Source organism: Nannospalax galili, unplaced genomic scaffold (genome assembly GCF_000622305.1).
Source record: "Nannospalax galili isolate Female #2095 unplaced genomic scaffold, S.galili_v1.0 scaffold299, whole genome shotgun sequence".
In the NCBI taxonomy this organism is placed as follows: Eukaryota; Metazoa; Chordata; class Mammalia; order Rodentia; family Spalacidae; genus Nannospalax; species Nannospalax galili.
The window spans coordinates 2,925,750-2,945,375 of NW_008343973.1; the positions used below are offsets into that span (position 1 = coordinate 2,925,750).

A 19,626-nucleotide genomic window follows, 5' to 3' on the forward strand; every position below is an offset into this window, starting at 1 on the left:
AGAGGAATTCTTTGGGCTTTTATTTTCAGTTAACTGAGGAAATCCTAAATGTTTGCCAGTCTCTTCTGCATCATATATGGCAAATGCCATTAATTACGACTGCATTCACACTGTGCCATCTCTTAAAGCATACAGATCACTGGCATCTGTGGTGCCAGAACTTTGAGATAAGCTAAGTATTCACTGCTCAGCCTGCAGAAACTCTTTGATGCTTGTTGAAAGAGTGCTCATATGAAGTCCCACTGTGGGGCCTAGGCCAGCTCACGGTCTTTCTTTCCTTTGTTCTGCTGTTTATCCTGTAGTGGGCACCTTCCCTTCTCTATCCCAGAGGCAACACAGAAAATAGCCCCTGAAGGCTGGGCTGCAGAGCCTTGGCAGTCAGGCTTTGATGCTGCCATTCACTTTTGTTGTGTAATTTTCTCTCTTGATGACAGGGGAAAAGACACTCAGTCAGGCAGCTTTTCCAGTGTCTTTGACCAGGGATAATTGTGTGAGGCAGGGCAGTCCATGGTCAGGCTTTTTCACAAGGAAACAGATCTCAACCTGTGTGCAGCTGTGTGAGGAGACCTTTCTGAGCTCAATTAACCTTACTGTCTATGATCATGCCAAGTCTTTTTAGTATTTAGTGACTGCATATTAAGTGTACTTATTGCTTTATAGCAACAAATAAAAGATAGTCCTGATGCAGTCCACAATTAAAAACCGTATGTAACTAGGTACATTAGCCGACGCATGTAATCTCAACACTTGGGGAGACAGAGGCAAGAGGATTGCTACATGTTCCTACATGTTCAAGACCAGCCTGACCTGCATAGTGACTCCTAGGCCAGCAGGGATACTAGCAAGACTCTGTCTCAGGGAAAAAAAAAAAAAAAAAAAAAGAAGGAAAAGGCATTTTATAATATTTTAGTGAATACTGCTTCTAATTAATCTATAATTGGTCTGACCAGTTTTTAAGAAAAGTGATAAGATTTTTGAGAAAAAATGACAATGAAAGAAGAAGGAAAAGGCATTATATAATATTTTAGTGAATACTGCTTCTAATTAATCTATAATTGGTCTGACCAGTTTTTAAGAAAAGTGATAAGATTTTTGAGAAAAAATGACAATGAAAAGAAACCTGTAATTTATTGTCCTGTCCAGAACAGAAGCATGATGTGAATGCATAAAGTAAAGGAAATTCTGCCACCTATGTGGTACTGACACTATGTGTGTCATACTCTGAGGGTTCATTTGTAGGTCAGTTGGACCCCAGTTTCACTGTGGACGCAGTGACTCTGTCTTCAGGATCCTGGGAAAAGTACAAAAATCCAGTTAGCAAAATGAGCATATGTGGCCAAGTGTGGTGACACGCCTTTAATTCCAGCACTTTGGGGGCAGAGGCACATGGATCTCTGAGAACGAGGCCAGCGTGGTCTACATAGCAAGTTCCAGGCCAGCTGAGGCTACAGGAAGGATCCAGAAAGAAAGGGATGGGGGAGGGGCAAAAGGTGTGACTATGGCTGAGCACTTAAGGAGTAGGACTGAAGCTCTGCATTCTGTCCCCAGCACTGCCCTGTGGAGAGGAAGGGAGAAACACTACAAACTAGTGCCGTGGAATAGAATAACAAGGTGGGACTAGCCTAGGGAGAAGACCTGTATGTACAGTTAAGGCTAGGCCAGGAGTATGTGCTGCTTTGGTCCATGGCCATAACCTTACCTCTTACCCATAGCAGCTTGGACTTGGCCAGGATGACCACCTTGATGACAAGATGATAGTGTTCATAGGTGAGGTGTTTGCAACCTTGGTAATCACCATTCTGTTTCTGCAAATCTGTTAATTTTTAAGAGAAATGTCAATTCAACTTTATGGACTTTACTGGTACATATATTTTTGAAAAAAAATCCATTTATTTGCTAAAAGTGACTTGAAATTTGTGTTATCTTTCCATTACTGTAACAAAATACCTGTCATAACATAAAAAGAGAAAAAGTTTCTTTGGCACAGTTTTTAAACTTTTAGACCATGATAAGCTGGCCCTTTTGGGCATGTACCAAAGGGCTATTCACCTCATAGTGAGAAAGAAAAAGAGAAAGGAAGAGACCAGGATCTGTGGTCCCTTTCAAAAGTATGCCTCCAGTGACCAGAGGACTTCTTGCCAGGCCCAACTTCTTGAGGTGCCACCTTCCAACAGCACCACCCTGGACACAAAGCCATTGACACGTAGCCCTGGGTTGGAGAGGGGCAACACTCTCCATATGGTAGCAAAAATCACACCTCACTGTGACAGGTGATTATCTGACTGACGTGGGAACCCCTTTGTCAAATATGATTGTTATGGTATGGCTGGAATACACGTTTCCCAAAGTGTTTTCTGAAATATCCTTCAAGGAAGGGGTCTGCGGACTCCAGTGAAGTCAGTTTGAGAATATTGCATGTTGTGCACTGGGGGACTCTTAAGGTGATACTTATCAGGGAAGACTGCAAGTAAAAATTGTCTATAGGCCTTATACATTGTTGCTCAAAAGAAGTGGCCTGTGGAATTCTTTGTATCCAGAACAGGGCTTTTGGTATCTCATGAAACCCATTCTGGGGAAAGACTGTGCCAACTGTTGGAAACTGTACTCTGTTCCTTTTGGCATTACTCAAAACACATTTTCTCAAAAGTAGGATGATAAAGTCTCAGTTTTCATCATGGGGAAGCCTAATGAGCACTCAAGAAGTTTTACCCAGCCTTGTCTCACCCAAGCCCTTTAGAGAGCTGAGATGCTCAACTCTTAGAGTGGAGAGTTAGCATTGAGTACAAACTTCATTTGCATTTTGGGACTAATTTTACACTTAATAGTAGAGCATTTTTCCTGGCCATTGCCTCTACTCTTCATTATCTGCCCAGACTTGATAATAAGACTCCATTGCTGAAGACACTATACATATGTGAGCTATAGAACAAAGAAAAAGAAATCCAGCTGGTGCTGACTTCAAAGCTTCATCTCTGATGGCTAGTGTCATAGTGCTGGAAGGTGTTATGCATGTTACAGATGAAAAAAATAATCATCAACCTTACCCAATTGTAAATCCCGTGAACTACAACAACAACCGACCTGGCAAGATATGCCCAGTGGTGCAATAGTGGCACGAATATTATGGGAATAACCAAATTGGATTTAAGGTCCACTTCCTAGGATGAAACCCATACCTGACATTGATAGCGGACATAGAAACCTGCTAGATAAGTCACAGGGCATAGGGGAGAACCTAATACTAGTTTTCTACTAAATAGTTATTATATTAAACTGACTCCTAATGATTTGTAATGCTTCTCTCAGCTGTCACCAGAGACATTTCCTTATGCAGCAGATGGTGATTAACATAGAAATCCACAACTGGCCCATGTGCAGTGAACAAAAGGCTGCAGAGTGCTTATCCCGGAGTAGAACACCTATATCAAACTACTGCCTCGCAAGGCTTAGGGATCATTGTGGAAGAGGGTGTGGAAAGATTGTAAGAGCCAGAGATAGTGGATGACCACAAAGAAGTAAGAGTTTCCCAAACAGCTTGTTAGTTACTCATATGAACTCAGAGCAGGAGTGACAGCATGCCCAAATCCCATGCAACCTCAGACCAGACAAAATCCCAGCATAGACATGGGGAAATGGGTAAGAAACTCTAACCCAGCCTAAGGAACTTTTGACAACATGACTTCTGCAAGGGGTTGAGACAGTTTCAAGAATGAGACTCTTGGTAACTTAACTAGGCTTCAGTGGATGCACCCACAGTGAAGGACATTTGGAGACACAAATTAGACTGCAGGTACGCACGTGTGTGTGTGTGTGTGTGTGTGTGTGTGTGTGTGTGTGTGTACAAAATAGAGTAAATTGGGTGGGGGCAGTGAGGGGAGGTGTCAATATGGGAGGGAATCTAAATACCATCAAATTCTATGAAAATCACAATTCTATTTAAAAATTTTCAAAATACTTCTTTAAATTTAAGGCATTCCATGACCACTGATAAAGTGTTATACCAAAAACATGAAAATTAAGGGCTAAGTATCTTACTATATACTTAAACTATTGTGTTAAATTGAAAAAAAGTTTGAAATCAGAATGGAAAAGTAATTTTATACATGAGCAGGTCTTGTTTGCCTTGTGGAAGAAGTCTCTGTGGTTTCAGTGATCTTCCAGGTTTTCTCAGATGACTCAACTAACCTGAGTTCTTCAGCCTAAGGCCAGCAGATTCACAGAGTAGGCTCCTGATCAGGCCATTCCAGACTGCAAGCCAGAGTCCATGGATGGCAAATCATGCTTGCTTGGTTTAAATATTTCTAGATGCTCTTTATGACCCTGTGGTGAATATTTAAAACTCTTGGTTGTAGTATTGGTGATTTTAAAAGTGGAACTAAAATAGCCATTATAGAATAACTGTTTTATGACTATAAAGTGCTTGTTTTTTAAAAGCTGTGGACTGGTGCTAAAGTACATGTGCATGCTGTTTTAAGACTTCTTGACAGCAGGAGTTAATTCAGTAATTAATTCAGTGGTAGAAATTGCTGTTCTAGAAGTATCTTTAATGTACATTTTCTTCACATATGAATAATTACCATTGTATACCTTATATATTCCAAGTATACATTAGGAAAATTATTTTTTAAAGATCAGATTCAACTTACTGCCTCTACACTGATTCAGTCAAATTACTACTGTAGCAGTACAATTATTATATGACTTTAATTTGAGAAGTGAAAGTCGTATAGCAGAGTTCTAAGCACTTTAACATCCTTATGCCTGATTGTGTGTGTCCCAGAGTGCTTTTTATATGACCTGTATCCAAGACTCTTATCTTTTTATGTTCAATAGCATTTCTTGATGGGTAAACCATTCAGCTCTCACAAAGGATAGCAGGGGTCTACATAGCAGTATGTCACTTGGAACTTTAGGCACATAGCAGAAATCTCACTGAATTACACTGCTATTTCATTTGATTTTGTTTATGCCAGTAGGGGAAAGAAAAAAAGAAGAAGAAAAAAAGTGGTTATTTAAGAAGTTTTTTTTTTTTATGACTTTTTTAACTAATACAAATTGTGATGCCAGGCATAGTGGGCACACACCTTTGATCCCAGCCCTTGGGAAGCAGGTGTCACTTCTGTGAGATCAAGGCCAGCCTGGTCTACATAGTGACTTCCAGGTGGGCTATGACTAGGAGACCTTATCAAAATAAAATAAAATAACAAAAACTCAAAGGAAAAGGGGGACAAAAGTGCAAATTGTGAATGAATTCCTATCTAAAATAGAATTACTGTTACTTCCTTACTCTATTTTGTGGACCAAATGCAGTTGACTTTTCCTATGCTACCCTCCAATGTAGTATTGTTTATCTTCCTAAAATTGAAATTTGCACATGATTAATATAACCAAAACAGGTTTGGGGCACTGAGACTCATACGTCTCATGCTCTTAGGAGGACCCAGTTTAAGCATTTCTTTTCTGCAACCTGAGCATCTGGTATTTTCAAATTAGGCACCTTCTAAATTTGACTCATACATTATGGAAATCTGATGGCACAAGGGGTGGATAGGCTTGCTTTGATTTTATGAAATATTAATCATAGCTGTGATTAATGATTCAGCATTTCACATCTGGGTTATTTCTGTCATATTTAAAATTACACCATTAAATACAGTATATAAACTTAGTATAGGTGGGGTCATTCTAATTCTCTAGTGTCCCTTAAAAATTAAGTGGAAATGTAACAATATACCAGATGCTACTAGTGATAATCTGTGATGTTGACAGGTCCTGGCATATTTTATACCCTCAAGGATTTTTCTATGTAAATTGGAAGACATCTCTTCAGGGACTTGAAGCTATGGAATTTACTTTCTGAAGAACTGCTGTTTTTAACTAACCAGCACAGAATCTCAAGAGTGGTTTCCTACATCACCCAAAGAATACATGGAAATGATGCACCAATAAAATTGCTTCACTAACTTGACTAGAAAGCATTCCTGATCACTGCTATAGGCCAGGCTCCATGCTAAGTGCTTTGTATACACTTTCTTTTTGGAAAACATGTGCATCTGGCAGTGTGGCTCAGGGGCAGAGACATGACTAAGTAAGCATGCTTGAGGTCCTGGGTTCAGTTCCCAGAGCCTTCCTCCCCAAGAAGAAGAAAGTACGTGATGGCGTTAACTGAGCATTATGTTAAGTTGCTAAGTTGCAACTAATTGTAGACATTGACCTTAAATGAATGGAACTCATTAGGCTTGCAGTTGGTTCCTACTTTTTATATTTTATGTAAATCCTGCATAACTTACTGTGGATAGAACAAGACTAGGAGGAAATGGTATAGTGAAAGAGTAGTCTTAGAAAAGTACAGACATGCCATATGTGGTGGCACATGCCTCTAATCCCAGCATTCAGTAGGCAGAGGCAGGAGGATCTCTGAGATGGAGGCCAGCCTGATTTACATAGTGAGCTCCAGGTGGGCTGGGGCTACAGGAGACCCTGTCGAAAGAAAGGAAGGAAGGAAGGAGAGTGAGGGAGGGAGAGAAAGAGAGAGAGGGAGGAAAGGAGGGAAAGTGTATAAACTTAAAGTAAAAATTAGGCTGATAGGATAGCTCAGTAGGTGAATGCACTTGCTATACAAGCCTGGTGACCTGAGTTCAAGCCTCAGAACACACATGGGGGTAGAAGGGAGAACTGACTCTACAGTTGTCTCCTGGCTCCCATACATGTGCCCCAGAAACACATCATACACTTGCCCATACACAATAATAAATGGAATTTTAAGTTTTTTAAGTGAAAATTGCTTGAAAGGCATTGGAAAATGATGGTAATTTATCAGCCTCAGCTTTGACTTGAAACTTAACAATGATGAAGGTCAGCTGCTGCTATTATAGTTTCCTTGGTTACCCTCAAAAATTTAAGAAACCCTTCAAAACATAGGAGGGTGTGTTCTTTTTTAAATTTTATGTATATGAGTGTTTTGTCTGCATGTAAGTGCACCCATGTCAGAGGCCAGAAGGCCATGTCAGAGGCCAGAAGAGGGTGTTGGATTCCCTGGAACTGGAGTTACGGATGGTTTTTAGCCACCATGTGAATGCTGGGAATGGAACCTGGGTCCTCTGCAAGAGCAACCAGTGTTCTTAACCACTGAGCCATCTCTCCAGTCCAGAAGGTGTGTTCTTTACCATTGTTAGAGTTCTCATAAAGTCATATACTCTTAGCTACATTTGAAAGCCACATCTCTGACCATTTCACTCTTCCAGTCTCATACCAAGGAAGAATGCTTGCTGCCTTGCATTCTTTTACTGGACCGAAGTATAGCATCAGTTCAGGCAGTACCACTTGCAAGGTGGACATGTTGTTACCCTTTGTCTGCCCACCTGCCACAAGTAAGGAAGATTCCTTTTGTGAAAGGCTTTGCCTGCTGAGAGTGTTTGGGAATTGCTTTTAGAGGCATAGAAGAAATCTTGATGTGCTCCCTACTTTCAAATTTGTGAGATGCCAATTAACTTAGTGACAGGACAGTTACTTAGCATGCATGCATGAAGATGTGAGTTTAGTCTCTAGCACCATGTCCGCACATACAGAAACACACACAAATTAACTAAAAATACTCTTACATAGTCAGCAGAGGGCTTTCCAATTCTTAGGAGACACACTGTAAAATTGAATATTCTGTAATTGACCTATAGATGCCATAGATTTACTGCCAAGTTAAAAAGGCATATTGCTACATGTTTTAGTTTGTTTCTCCATTGCTCTGATGAAACACCAATACCAACTTGGGGAGGAGAGGGTTTATTTAGCTTACATCTCCCAGGTCACAGTTCATCACTGAGGTAGGTAGGAACTCAGGGCAGGAGCTAAAGCACAGGCCATGGAGGAACACTGCTTATTGCCTTACTCCCCTGGACCATGCTCAGCCTGCTTTCTTATACAATACAGAACAACCTACCCAGTGGGCTTGGCCCTCTCACATCACTCAAAAATCTAGAGAACACCTCACAGACATGGCCACAGGCCAGTCCAATGGAGTCAGTACCCCAGTTGAGGCTCCCTCTACCCAGGTGTGTCAAGTTGACAACTAAAGCTATCCAGCACACTACGTAAGTTAGGATTTTTCTTGATTTATGAAGATTTTTGTTGCTGTTTTAACCATACTCACAGGTGTGGAGTTACAGAATTTTTTATAGTTATTTTTAAATCAGCTGAAGTGTTCTGTGATATATAATGAATTCTTGTTGAAATTACCATCCTTTAGTTTGGATGAGAAATGGTTTTGTTAAAAATATTTTCATTTTACCTACTCTGAAGCTAGATTGAAAAGGCACATTAGAGTAAGGGTGCTCAGTAAAAACTAAAATACATCACCAGTAATAATATACCATCTCTCTTATTTTAGCATTTGTATTTTATTTGCCATAGGAAGGATATGGGAAAGTCCTCCAATTAGAAAAACACAAAGGTCCACTTCCAGTTAAAACTCAACACAGGTAAGTTCTTGTCTTAACATTAGAACACGTATAAACTTTGAGCTGAAACATGGCACGTACTGGCATAAAGTATAAAATTTGTTCAGTATTTCAACATTAATCACTAAAATTAGGTTTCTCAGTAGGTAGTTTTTGTTTAGAAGGAAGCAAATATTGAGGTTGTTTTTATGTTATCTCATTCCAAATTTACATATTAAATAATATTTAATTACTATATTTGGATTTAATGTTCTCAGTATTTTATGTGTATACCAGCACATTTATTCAGCATTTGCATACTTTATTTTTGTGTTTTCGGTATTTGTCAGTGTGTGTTTCCTTCTACCTGCTCAAATATTTTTTGTACAAAAGACTCATCTTCTGACACACCTTGTTCTGTTGTAGATAGCGCCTTGGTTTTTTTTCATTTGGGCTTTATATACTTCAGTTAACTTTATGCCGTTTACATCGTGAAAGTAGATTACACAGGCATAATTGTAGTCTTTAAGGAAACTGGTAGCTTTAAATGAATTTCAAAGTAACATTTACCTTTTAAAGCAAAACATTTGCTTCCATCAGTGTCTTTTCTAAAGTAGATTAAGGAAATGAAGTAATATTTCTCAGAATTGGTATATGTAGAAATACCACTATGAAAATTAGTCTTCACATCATGAACTGCTACTATATGTAGGATCTTTTGTGATATAACTAATTGCATGCTTAATTAAAAAGAGAATATATGTGATATTTTAGCAGAGACCTGATTGGCAGCAGATGGCTGATTAAGGAGGAACTAGAAGAAATGTTGGTGGAGAATCTGTCAGATCAAGATGTGAGTAATTAATCTTTTTAATTTCGGGGACCTGTGCTGTGAGACTGCAAACAATTGCTGTATCAAGGGTCTTAGTAGTGCTCCTCAGAGCCAGGTGTTCCCAAGACGGCCTTTTTTCAGCACGTGCCTTGTTGATTTCGGCTGTGGGAGGAGGGCTTTATCTGTGGTCAGGAAAGTGACACTCTAGCCTCCAGACCTCCTTCCTTTTGTAAGTGCCCTCATGTCCCTTGCCAGCTGCTTTAGGGACTGTAACAGATGTCTTGTTTGTTGTTGTTGTTCTCTTGGGTAAGGCCAGTAGTTAGTTTTATAACCTAATGATGAGTGCAAGGAACCATTTACAGGTGAAGTAGAAGAGGATGCGGCATGTAGTTACCTTTATGCAGTTTGTAGCTTCTCATCTTACCTCATTTTCATTCATGTGCCTTGTTTATAAGCGCAGTGGTTTTCATCTTAGGATCTGCATCCCACCTGCATCACAGTCACTTAGAATACCAGTTACAAGCTGCATAAGCTACATGGTCAGCCTCGCCCCAGATCTAACATGGAGTCCCTGGGGTGTCACCCAGGCATCTACTTTGTGAGCAAGCTCCTTAGATGAATCGTACGCCCTAAGACATTCAAGACCCCTCCCCCACACAGTTTAGGTTGTAATTACATTTACTGTGTTGAATGTTCTAATATAGCCCAGCATTATCAGAGGCAGTTTGATGTTTAAATATTTAGATGTTCTAAGTTTAGATACACATTTATAGGTTTTCATGAAGTTCCTAAGTCCTTCATGAAAGCTGCTTTTTTCTTCTTCTGTGGCAGTGGCCGATACTGTTAGTGCCACCATAGATTTACATTGTTAATTGCCTTTTCTCATTTAATATTGGAGAAATCAGTGCTTTAGGAGAGTTGTGATTCGCTTAAATGAAGTGTCAGGCATTTGGTTCATAGCAGATCTTGAGGTGATTTCTAGTATCTTAACTGCCGAGTATTGCTGTGCTTGAGTCTACATGGGAAGATCTCTTTGCTTTTTCATTGGATGAATCACACCCCCCACCCCCACTCCATCCTCTAGCCATTGAATTTTGTAAAATTCAGGGAATTGTTTGATTTTCATATTGGAGATGCTCTTTAACACAGGCATGCAGCTGTGAAAACAAAGCAATCCTATTTGGTAATGCTCTGTGCTTTCAGGTACCTGGTACTAAAAGAAGTCCTGGAATTTGTGCCTAATCACTAGTGAAGCTGAGGGTGGTGGGAGTGGTCTGTTACTTCTTAAATCACAGCCTAGGTCATTGACAGTGTGAGATGGAATCGGGAGAATAACTGAGACCAAGGGCCTGTTGACTAGAGGAGGAAGAGGAAGAAAAGACCCAGCATCCCTGGGACCATATTTGTCTGTCCCACCCTGGCCTAGACCGCTGCCCTTCCCTTTTACTCCTGTATCACAGGAGGCTGTTTTTGAAACAGCTCTTTAATAGTAATCAAATTGACAAGATTTCCTAAATATTGCACATTATCATTGGCAAATTTTCACTATCAAGGCAAGTGGTAACAAAGTTGGGTTTGACTTTTAGGTTTGGCAAGGAACAAATAAGTCATCAAAAACTGGGTGCACAATCCATATTAACTAAGGATCTTAAGTATTAGTTGTTTCCTTCTCCATAAACACTTTAGAATGATTATTCTGGCTTCTAATTTTAAGGGGTTAATACCAAGTTGTTTACTTTCTAATCACATGTTCAAGAACTATTAAAAAAATGCACAGAGTAGCAAGGATAATTTATTTCAAGAGGTTGCCCTTTAAGTCAAGTATCTCTTGAATTTTTAAATAGCTTGATTGTTCGGTTTTAAAGGAAATCATAAACATTAAAGTAACACAGCTTGAACAGCCAAAAATATATTTGCCAAATGCATTATGAAATATAATTTTAAGGGGAACATTTTCTCAAAATGAGACTCTTTACTATACATAACTAACTGGAAATTATTTCTAATGCTCCTTTTGATACAGTTCCATTAACAGTAGAAGTTACACTTGAAGATCATCTAAATTATTTTTTGGAAATGAATTTAAATCCCTTTTCATAATCACAATATAGAGAAATTGATTTTTTTCTTGAATGATAAATCTCTTTGTTTTGGGAAAGATGAAGCACTAAAGATACAGAGAAAGTGATGCATCTGCATGCTGTTCTGACAGCAGCACCAAGATGCAAAAGTGTCATCCTGTCAAAAGTCATCAAGAAAAGCAACATTGGAAAGATCAACTATATAAAAATAGAAAAACTTTAGCAAATGCAATTACACTTGCATCTTCTAATGAATTTTTATTGTCTGCAGTATATGCAGTTCATTCGACTGCTCGAAAAGTTATCAACATTGCAGTGTGGTCCCGCTGAAGAAGAATTTGTGCAGAGGTTCCGCAGAGGTGTAGCTATTCAATCAAAAAAGCAGCTGATTGAACCTGTGCAGTATGACGAGCGAGGAATGGCCTTCAGCACAAGTGAAGGTAATAGCATTCCACGGAGAGAAAATAAGTCCCGTCAAGCTCAGAGGCTGTAATTATTTTCGTTTGCTACTGCTCTTCAGTGTCCATTTGTTTTGTTGGTTTTTGCTGCTGCTACATTGAGTTCCCTAATTTTGAGATTTCTATTGGAGTTTTTAAAAACTGAATTTACAGTGTCCCAAGAAAAAATGTGGATCCACAACTGTATAATCATATTAATACTTCATTTCACATTTTCAACTGATAGAATCAACAAAATGTTTATAATAAGGGTTTATTCTCAAAAAACGAAAAAAGTTCAGCGACTCTGCATTTCAGATGCAAAATCTGTATGCATGAAAACTCAAGGCCCTCAGCTCCCATTTTCTTAGATTATGAGTAAAGATACTGAACATGGTTCCTCTATTAGAAATTAACCTACTAAATATACTTGCAGCTCAACACTTTAGCCTGATTCCTTTGTCATTTTTAGCTACTGTTTCCAAAGGGATGTTGCCTTTCCTAAGGTCTTCATTTCTACCAATTGTGTTTCATTATACTGTGCACATATTTTTAATTTTTATGCTGATAAATTCTTACTGATAATCAAAAAACAATGTGAAGGCTAGGCATTAAGGCAGTGGCAGGCAGAGCTCTGTGAGATCCAGGCCAGCCTGATCTACATATGGAGTTCTAGGACAGCTGTGGCTGCGTTGAGACCATGTCAAACAACCAAGAAACCCAAAACCAATGTGATTTTTTTTGGTTGCTGTTTTGTAGCAAGGCAAATGTATATGAATGACTTTTGGTTGTTAAAACTAATTTGAAAATCATTTCATTGTTTCTAAAATGGGATTGAAGAACATAATCACCTCACAGTCTGCTCTATTAACCCAGTTGTGTTATTTACCTGTTTTACTTTTATTTGACTTTTATTTTAGAACTTTGCTAGGTCCTCTGTTATATATTATTATTATGGGAAAACGAATCTTATTATAGCACAACCTGTCTCAAAGCATCAATCTTTAAAGTTTTTACTAATACAAGTTTTATGTTTTTAAAGGCAGAAGAAAGAGCGCAACAGCAAAAGCAGTTGTTTATGAACATGGGAGTGGAGAAATAAGTGTGAATGGCATGGGTTACCTCCATTACTTCCCCGTCTTACAGGACAGGTGTGGTTTTGATTTTTATTTTGAAAGAAAGTGTGCTTTATAATTCCTTGTGACCGATTAAGAAGATGTGCACTTTCCTCCTGCTCCTCCTATTAGTTGAAGGATTATTCATCTTCATTGATGAACTGAGTGGGAGCTATTGCTATTTGTCTATGTTGTTTTTCAGATTTCTAGGAAACCTCATGAACTGACTTCTTCTTTTCCTCAGATCCTACTGGAATTTGAACAGTTAGGTATATCTTATATTCCAAAGTGCTAAGTGTGCCAAAATGTAAGCAAAGCACATTTCCACCTCTGATTAGAGGACATGTGTTCACAGAACAGAGCAGCAACCCCAGAAACCAAGCTTGGCTTTCCTAGTTGACTGCAACCCTAAATATAAGCAGGGTTTCTATGGTTTGTGCTTGCTTTCCTAGTCATAAGTATTAGAAAAGGACTGCTTTATCTTTTTGCACTTTTCCTGTTTAGGGAGTTAATTGTACCTACTTTGAAGAAGCAAAGAAACCTGGCCTTTATAAGTCACAATAAAAGCTCATCAGTTTTGCTCAGTTCCTATGCTAAATGTGAATTATCCTGTGGAGAAACAGACATTCATCATGAATACACATTCCAATTCTTCTAGCCCCTAAATATTCTCATCTTAGAGCTCTGTGTGAATCCCCATACAAAGTCCTATTCTTGAGATGATTATTTTTCCCGTAGTTGCTGTTGTTATCCAGTAGTAACAGAGGTTAGTGTGATTATTTTCTCCCTCCTTAATCCTTCTGTCTCCTGGATGTGTTGTGGTATTTAAGGTCAAAAGGGCTGAAGTTCTTCTAATCCTAGCGCTCGTGTAAGGAAGCAGGGATTCTTCTAATATGGTATAAGCTTCTGCACAGCATAATTACCTCAGGAAATGTTTATTTGTCTGTGTGCCTGTGTCACGAAGTAGTTGTTCTTAACTCTGTTTAATATGAATTAAACTAATTCTGCCATCATCCCCACTGGGATGGAGGAAGCTTAGGAAAAGCCAGAGACCTGTGCCATGGGATGGTAAACTCAGTACTGGCACCAGCAAAGAGGAACAGCATTTCATGTCTGGGCTGTCTGTTGCTTTGTATTCAGACATAATTCCTGGTGATTTAGCAGCAAGTCTCAACCATGACAGTTTAGTTACATCCTTGAATCTTGTTCCTTAGTTTGAACTCAACATTTATGAAGGATCATCTGTGCTCTGTCTTGTTCTGGGCATTGAAAAGATTGTAGCCATTTAAGAGGATTCCTATTGTCCAGGGACCATCTGGTTAGGAAGCCAAATGCTGGGGAATGCTGAATGAGCACACAAACCCCTTCATTGACTTGAGTAGCTGTAGGACCGCCCTGCTAGCCATGAACTGTCTTTTCCTTCCAAAGAATCAGGTTCTTACAAATCAGCTTTTTTTTTTCAGAGCTGAGGACCGAACCCAGGGCCTTGCGCTCGTTAGACAAGCGCTCTACCACTGAGCTAAATTCCCAACCACAAATCAGCAGTGAAGTAACCACTGACCAGTAGGAAGATGACAGAACCAAGAATCAGGGATCTCAGTTCTAGTCTTGTTTCTTAGCTGTGCAGCTTAGCTAGAGTTCTTCAAGGTCAAATCTCTAATTCTGAAGATTGAGCTAAGCATGGTCTCTGAGTTGCTTCTTAAAGTCAGTTGAATTCTTTATCTTTCCAGGGTCTTGTGTTTGGGGGCTGCTGTTCTTACTCATATAGAAAACTGGTCATGGGCAGTGCTGGAGATGAGGCCTTCTCAGTGTCATCTTGTTCATGTCTCCTTATTTACAGCAGACATGTACTGCTGTGTTCCTGGTACTCTGGGATACCAGGATTGATAACCTTTCTGGAAAGCAACACTTATTGATAATCTCAAAAAAAATACATTCCTCACATATGCTAACCATGTAGTAGAGATAATATGGTTAATATTTTAAGCAACTACAGAAAAATAAGAGTGTCTGTGTTTGGTACCAGAAGAGCATTAAGAGAAGAGTGAGGAAACCATTTAATAATATATTTTTGCATTATGCCAATTGATAAAATCAGAACAAAATAAATATGGATCTTTTAATTCAGGATTTCACCTGAGATTCCTAAGGAGAGACGCTGAGAATATTTTTAGACCATTTTGTGAGTGCTTTAGCATTTGCTGGTTTATAGTCCAGTGTAGTTAAAACGGATAGCAGTGTGACCATCATTTCTAACCCTCTGGGGTGTTTTTGTTTGTTTTGCTGTTGTTTTATCTATTGGCTAATTTACCTTTATGCCACAGTACCCACCAACTTCAGCTCTCCAGACTCTTAGTTATGGCTCTTTCTTACCTTGACCATTCTGCCTCCGTTGCTCTAATGTAGCTCTAGAGATTTTATTATGAAATTTATTTTTTCTTAGTTTTGGTCTGGTGATTTATGGATATATATTAGGAATCTTAAAACTTTGGGAGTTGAGACAGATAAATGTTCGAGTTCCCAAACAAATAGTTGTTCTTTCTCCAATTTCTTTTACCTCACAAACTCACCTGTCACATGACAGACCTCCACTGCGTGTACGTGGAACAATCCCATGCTGCCATGCAGTGGCAGAATGAGGTTCTCAGTCTGTGGCTTTTAGTTACCATAATATGGCTGCCACTTTGCAACAGTATTATTTCAATTGTATGACCAGTTGGGTTGCTTGAAGCCTTTAAAGCAGGATGGATGGATGTCTCTTGTAGGAGCAAACTGTTCCTCTATATGCTATTACTGCAAATTCAGCTTGCTGTATCCTTGTGGATCTCTGATGGCTCATGTATTGTGAAAAGTTGCACTTGAATCTCCAACTGGATTCATGTCTCAGTTTAACTGTTAAAATGAGCTTTATTTGGGGACTAAAGAACTAGAGTGTGAGACAATAAAAATTCAGGAGCTATAGCTCAGGGGTAGAGTGCTTGCCCAGTGTACACAAGGCCAATAAATAAATTAAAACAAAACAAAAAATTCAGCAGAGGAATTAAGGCAAGATAGCAAAAATCCAAGTCTTTGACAGAGTAACAGTAAGCAATACCCCAGATACAAATAGTGTTCAAGAAATGCTTGTTTATCTGAGTGAGAGAAGGCCTAGGACTGAGCTATGTGTCTTGCCTGCTCTTTGTGCCTACCATGTCTGCTCCCTGCTCCTCGGGGGCTGGGGGGCCTGACTGTATGTGCAACTTAGAGAACTACACTGGGAAGATGTGAGTTTTGGTGGGAGGAAGTCTGTTAATTATGGTTTGGGTAACATTTTTTGAAAAGTAACCATTATCAAGATGAGCATTATACTATCAAGATGAGCATTATATATTATACAGAGACATTATAGCATATCATTAGAAATTCCAAATGGCCTGTGATTAGTGCTTGGGAAGGCCTGTTATGTCTGATCATTAAATTAGAGGCTAGATTCAATTGGTTAATAGAGTTCCTCAACTTTGATACTTTTTACAAGATTTTCACTACTTGCAAAGTTTCCATTAGATGAAGGAAATCAATAAACAGTAAGAGAGGATGTGTTGCTATATTCTGTCTATATCATGTATTTATGTACCCAAGAAATGCATGTGCAAACCTTGTACCTCTAAGCAAAGCAATCTAAATGTCAGAAAGATCTGTGTTTCTAGATCTTGGTGTCATGGGTTGATTGAGAAGTGTGAATTTTGGAACTTTGGCATCTCATGGATTTATAACTAGTCACAGGGTCAACAGTTTATGAAGCCACATGTCTCTGTAGGAGACCTAACCCCATGTATTTGTGTTGTGCCTTAGAGAACAGCTGATGTTCCCCTTTCACTTCCTTGACCGACTGGGAAAACACGATGTGACCTGCACAGTGTGTGGGGGTGGGAGATCTGCGCAGGCAGGAGCCATACGCTTGGCAGTGGCCAAAGCCTTATGCAGCTTCATCACTGAGGACGAGGTCGAGTGGATGAGACAAGGTATGCATGCAGGTGGGAGGGTCAGGTGTCCTGCTGCTGCCCATAAGTGCATGTTCATTGTTACACTGGTGACCCCAGTTAATGAGAGAGTACTTATATGTGGTACACAGGCTCACCAGTAGTGCGCCCATCCTCCAGACCCACAGCTGCGTTCCTTAGGTTTGATTTCTACAAAGTAAATTGAGATTAGAATGAGAGAAGGAAGGCACTCCCAGCAACGAGTAGTTGTTCCCTGTAGGCCCACAGCCAGGGGGTAATTATTTTGGCCTTAAGGCATAATTTTTTGTCTAGTTAAACCAACATAATAGATTAGTTGTATTTGAAACAGATTGGTTGTTTTATAAAAATTTGTAACAATTGTTTGGTTAATGATAAATCACTTTTTAACAGTATTAGGCTTTTCATTTTTAACATTGTGATACTACGATGATTTTTTTTTTTCTTTTTTACTCCACTCTGCAACCCTGTCACCTGGGCTTCACAGCAGGGTAAAGAATTCGCAGTTTATTCTTGCATTAGGATACTGCTTAAACAATACGTTGGGTGGTTCAAACTGAAGATGATTCTCCCCACCCCATTTATGAAAGGAAGAAAGCGCTATATGTGCTGCAGATACAGCAATCCCTGCAAATCAGCCTTCCAACTTCACTGCCCCTGAGGCCATGGAAGATGGTCCCCCTGCTCCCTGCCCTCACCAGGACTAGATAGAAGTGTTGCCTGTAGCGTAGGCTATGTTGTTTTTATTTTAATGCCTCTTAGAAATCTGTTTGCTTATGAACAGTTTGTCATTATATCAGTTTCACCATGTCATGAAACTAATTTGATAGGATTTGATTTAACCATTCTACCCTTTGGAGCTATGTGCATGTTTAAACTGGAACCTAGGTCTATCTATATTTAGCTCAAAATAACTTATTTTATTCACTACGTGTTCTTTAAGAACAAATTACAACAAAAGCCTACTGGAGGTTCTGTTTGCTATTCGGCCATTAAAGACCCCGGTAAAGCGTCTGAAGCCATGCGTCCAGCAAAAAGATTTCTGTTGCTGGAAAAGTTAACAGAGCAGGCAGAGATTGTGGTCCACTTAGCATTTCTAGAAGCACTGTAAGAGCATGTTCTTGGTGTCTGTGGTCTTGACAAATATTCCCAAGGCCCCAGTCATGACTATGATGCTTCTCTTTGAGGACCATATGCTGAGACTAAGTTGGTAATTTCCTGGAAGTGTGATCAGACAACTGGCAGCCTCCAGGTTAAAGTGACTTTATTCTCTGGAATAAACTGCTTAGACCTAGAAGATAACTCTAACTTATTTAGCTTCTGAAGTAAAATACCAAGGATATCATTTTTACAGAAACTGTAATAACTTCTTTTTTTCAAATACGGTCAGCAAATTATATTTGTTTATATGTGGACATTCAACCATACTGGTGGGCATGTGGCACACACCTTTAATCTCAGCATTTGGGGACAGGGGCAGGCAGATCTCTGTGAGATTGGGATCAGCCTGGTCTACATAGTGAGTTCCAGGCCAGCTAGGGGTACAGGGAGACTCCTAAAAAAAAAAAGAAAAAAGCAGAAAACCAAGGTGTGTCTTCTTTTGCTCTTGTCCCCTTTGAAACTCTTACCTCAAAGCTGGAAAGATGGCTCAGTGGTCAAAGCACTGGCTACTCTTTAAGAGGACCCAGGTTCTGTTCCAAGCACCCACATGGCACCTGATAGCCATTCCTAGCTTCGGTTCCAAGAGATCCGATGCCCTCTTCTAGCCTTTAGAGGTATTGCATGCAGAGGTGCACTTACATACATGCAGACAAAAATTCATACACATAAAATTAAATAAAACTCTTACCTCATCGGCACAGGGGTGCATGCCTATAACCAGCACCTGGGAGATGGAAGCAGGAGAATCTGAAGTTCAGTATCATCCTGGAACAGGTGCAGGATAAGTTCCATTGCAGTAAACAGTGGCTGCAGAAGAATAGCTTCGGCTTAAGTTGAACAAGTCTAAAAACCAGAGTCACAATTCTCCTAGGGTGAGGAAAGCATACTCACAGTGTTGCTGCTGTTTGTTTCTGAAGTAGGGAAAGTGTCCCAAAAGAGCAGAAACAAACTGCCCTTGTGACTTGCATTATTGCAAGTCTGCTTGCTTGCCTGTAGTTGTTTTATTTCTGACAGCAGGTGCTATACATTTCATGGAGTTCGCTCACTTGCCTGCTAGGCAGCCTGCATTTCCCATGGTTCACAGAGGCTGTTTCTTTCTACTGCAGCTGGACTACTTACTTCTGATCCACGTGTCAGAGAACGGAAGAAACCCGGTCAGGAGGGCGCCCGCAGGAAGTTCACCTGGAAGAAGCGCTGAGGCTTTTCACAGCAGAGGCAGGAACAGCTGTGTGCTCGCACACGGTAGAACCCAGTGACCGCTGACCATGGGGAGGCAGCACGTTTAGAAATTTAAATGCACTTTCTAAAGGCTACCATTAAAAATAGTGAACAAAAATAACATTGGTTCTCCTACTTAATTTCTTCAAAGTATAGAAACATAATTTACAAAACCTTGGCCTAATGGACTTGAAAAGTTCGGTTATAGTCAGTTGCCTCATTTTGCTGATGAGAATGTGGTTCAGATATGAAGAGCCTGCCAGAGCCAAGACCATTGCTAATGTAATGCCTGAGCCATCGTAGGGCTCATCGTGCCAGGCTCGTGTCTTCCCATACCATAGTTCCCACAGCT

The 19,626-nt window shown here is 39.7% G+C and overlaps 1 protein-coding gene across 6 annotated transcripts in view; it reads left to right on the forward strand.

Annotated features, from left to right (window-relative positions):
- Mrps9 (mitochondrial ribosomal protein S9) overlaps positions 1–19,395 on the forward strand; it is an 83,226-nt gene extending 63,831 nt beyond the window's left edge. For 4 of the 6 annotated variants that reach the window (XM_029567015.1, XM_029567017.1, XM_029567018.1 and 1 more), the window contains 6 exons: positions 8,407–8,474; positions 9,207–9,285; positions 11,617–11,785; positions 12,825–12,933; positions 16,729–16,898; positions 19,163–19,395. In XM_029567015.1, the coding sequence (XP_029422875.1) occupies positions 8,407–8,474; positions 9,207–9,285; positions 11,617–11,785; positions 12,825–12,933; positions 16,729–16,898; positions 19,163–19,254 (687 nt within the window). In that variant the 3' untranslated portion in view covers positions 19,255–19,395. The remainder of the gene's footprint in view (positions 1–8,406; positions 8,475–9,206; positions 9,286–11,616; positions 11,786–12,824; positions 12,934–16,728; positions 16,899–19,162) is intronic. The other 2 variants (XM_029567016.1, XM_017799916.2) reach the window with 1 other exon arrangement.
- The last annotated feature ends 231 nt before the right edge of the window (positions 19,396–19,626 follow it).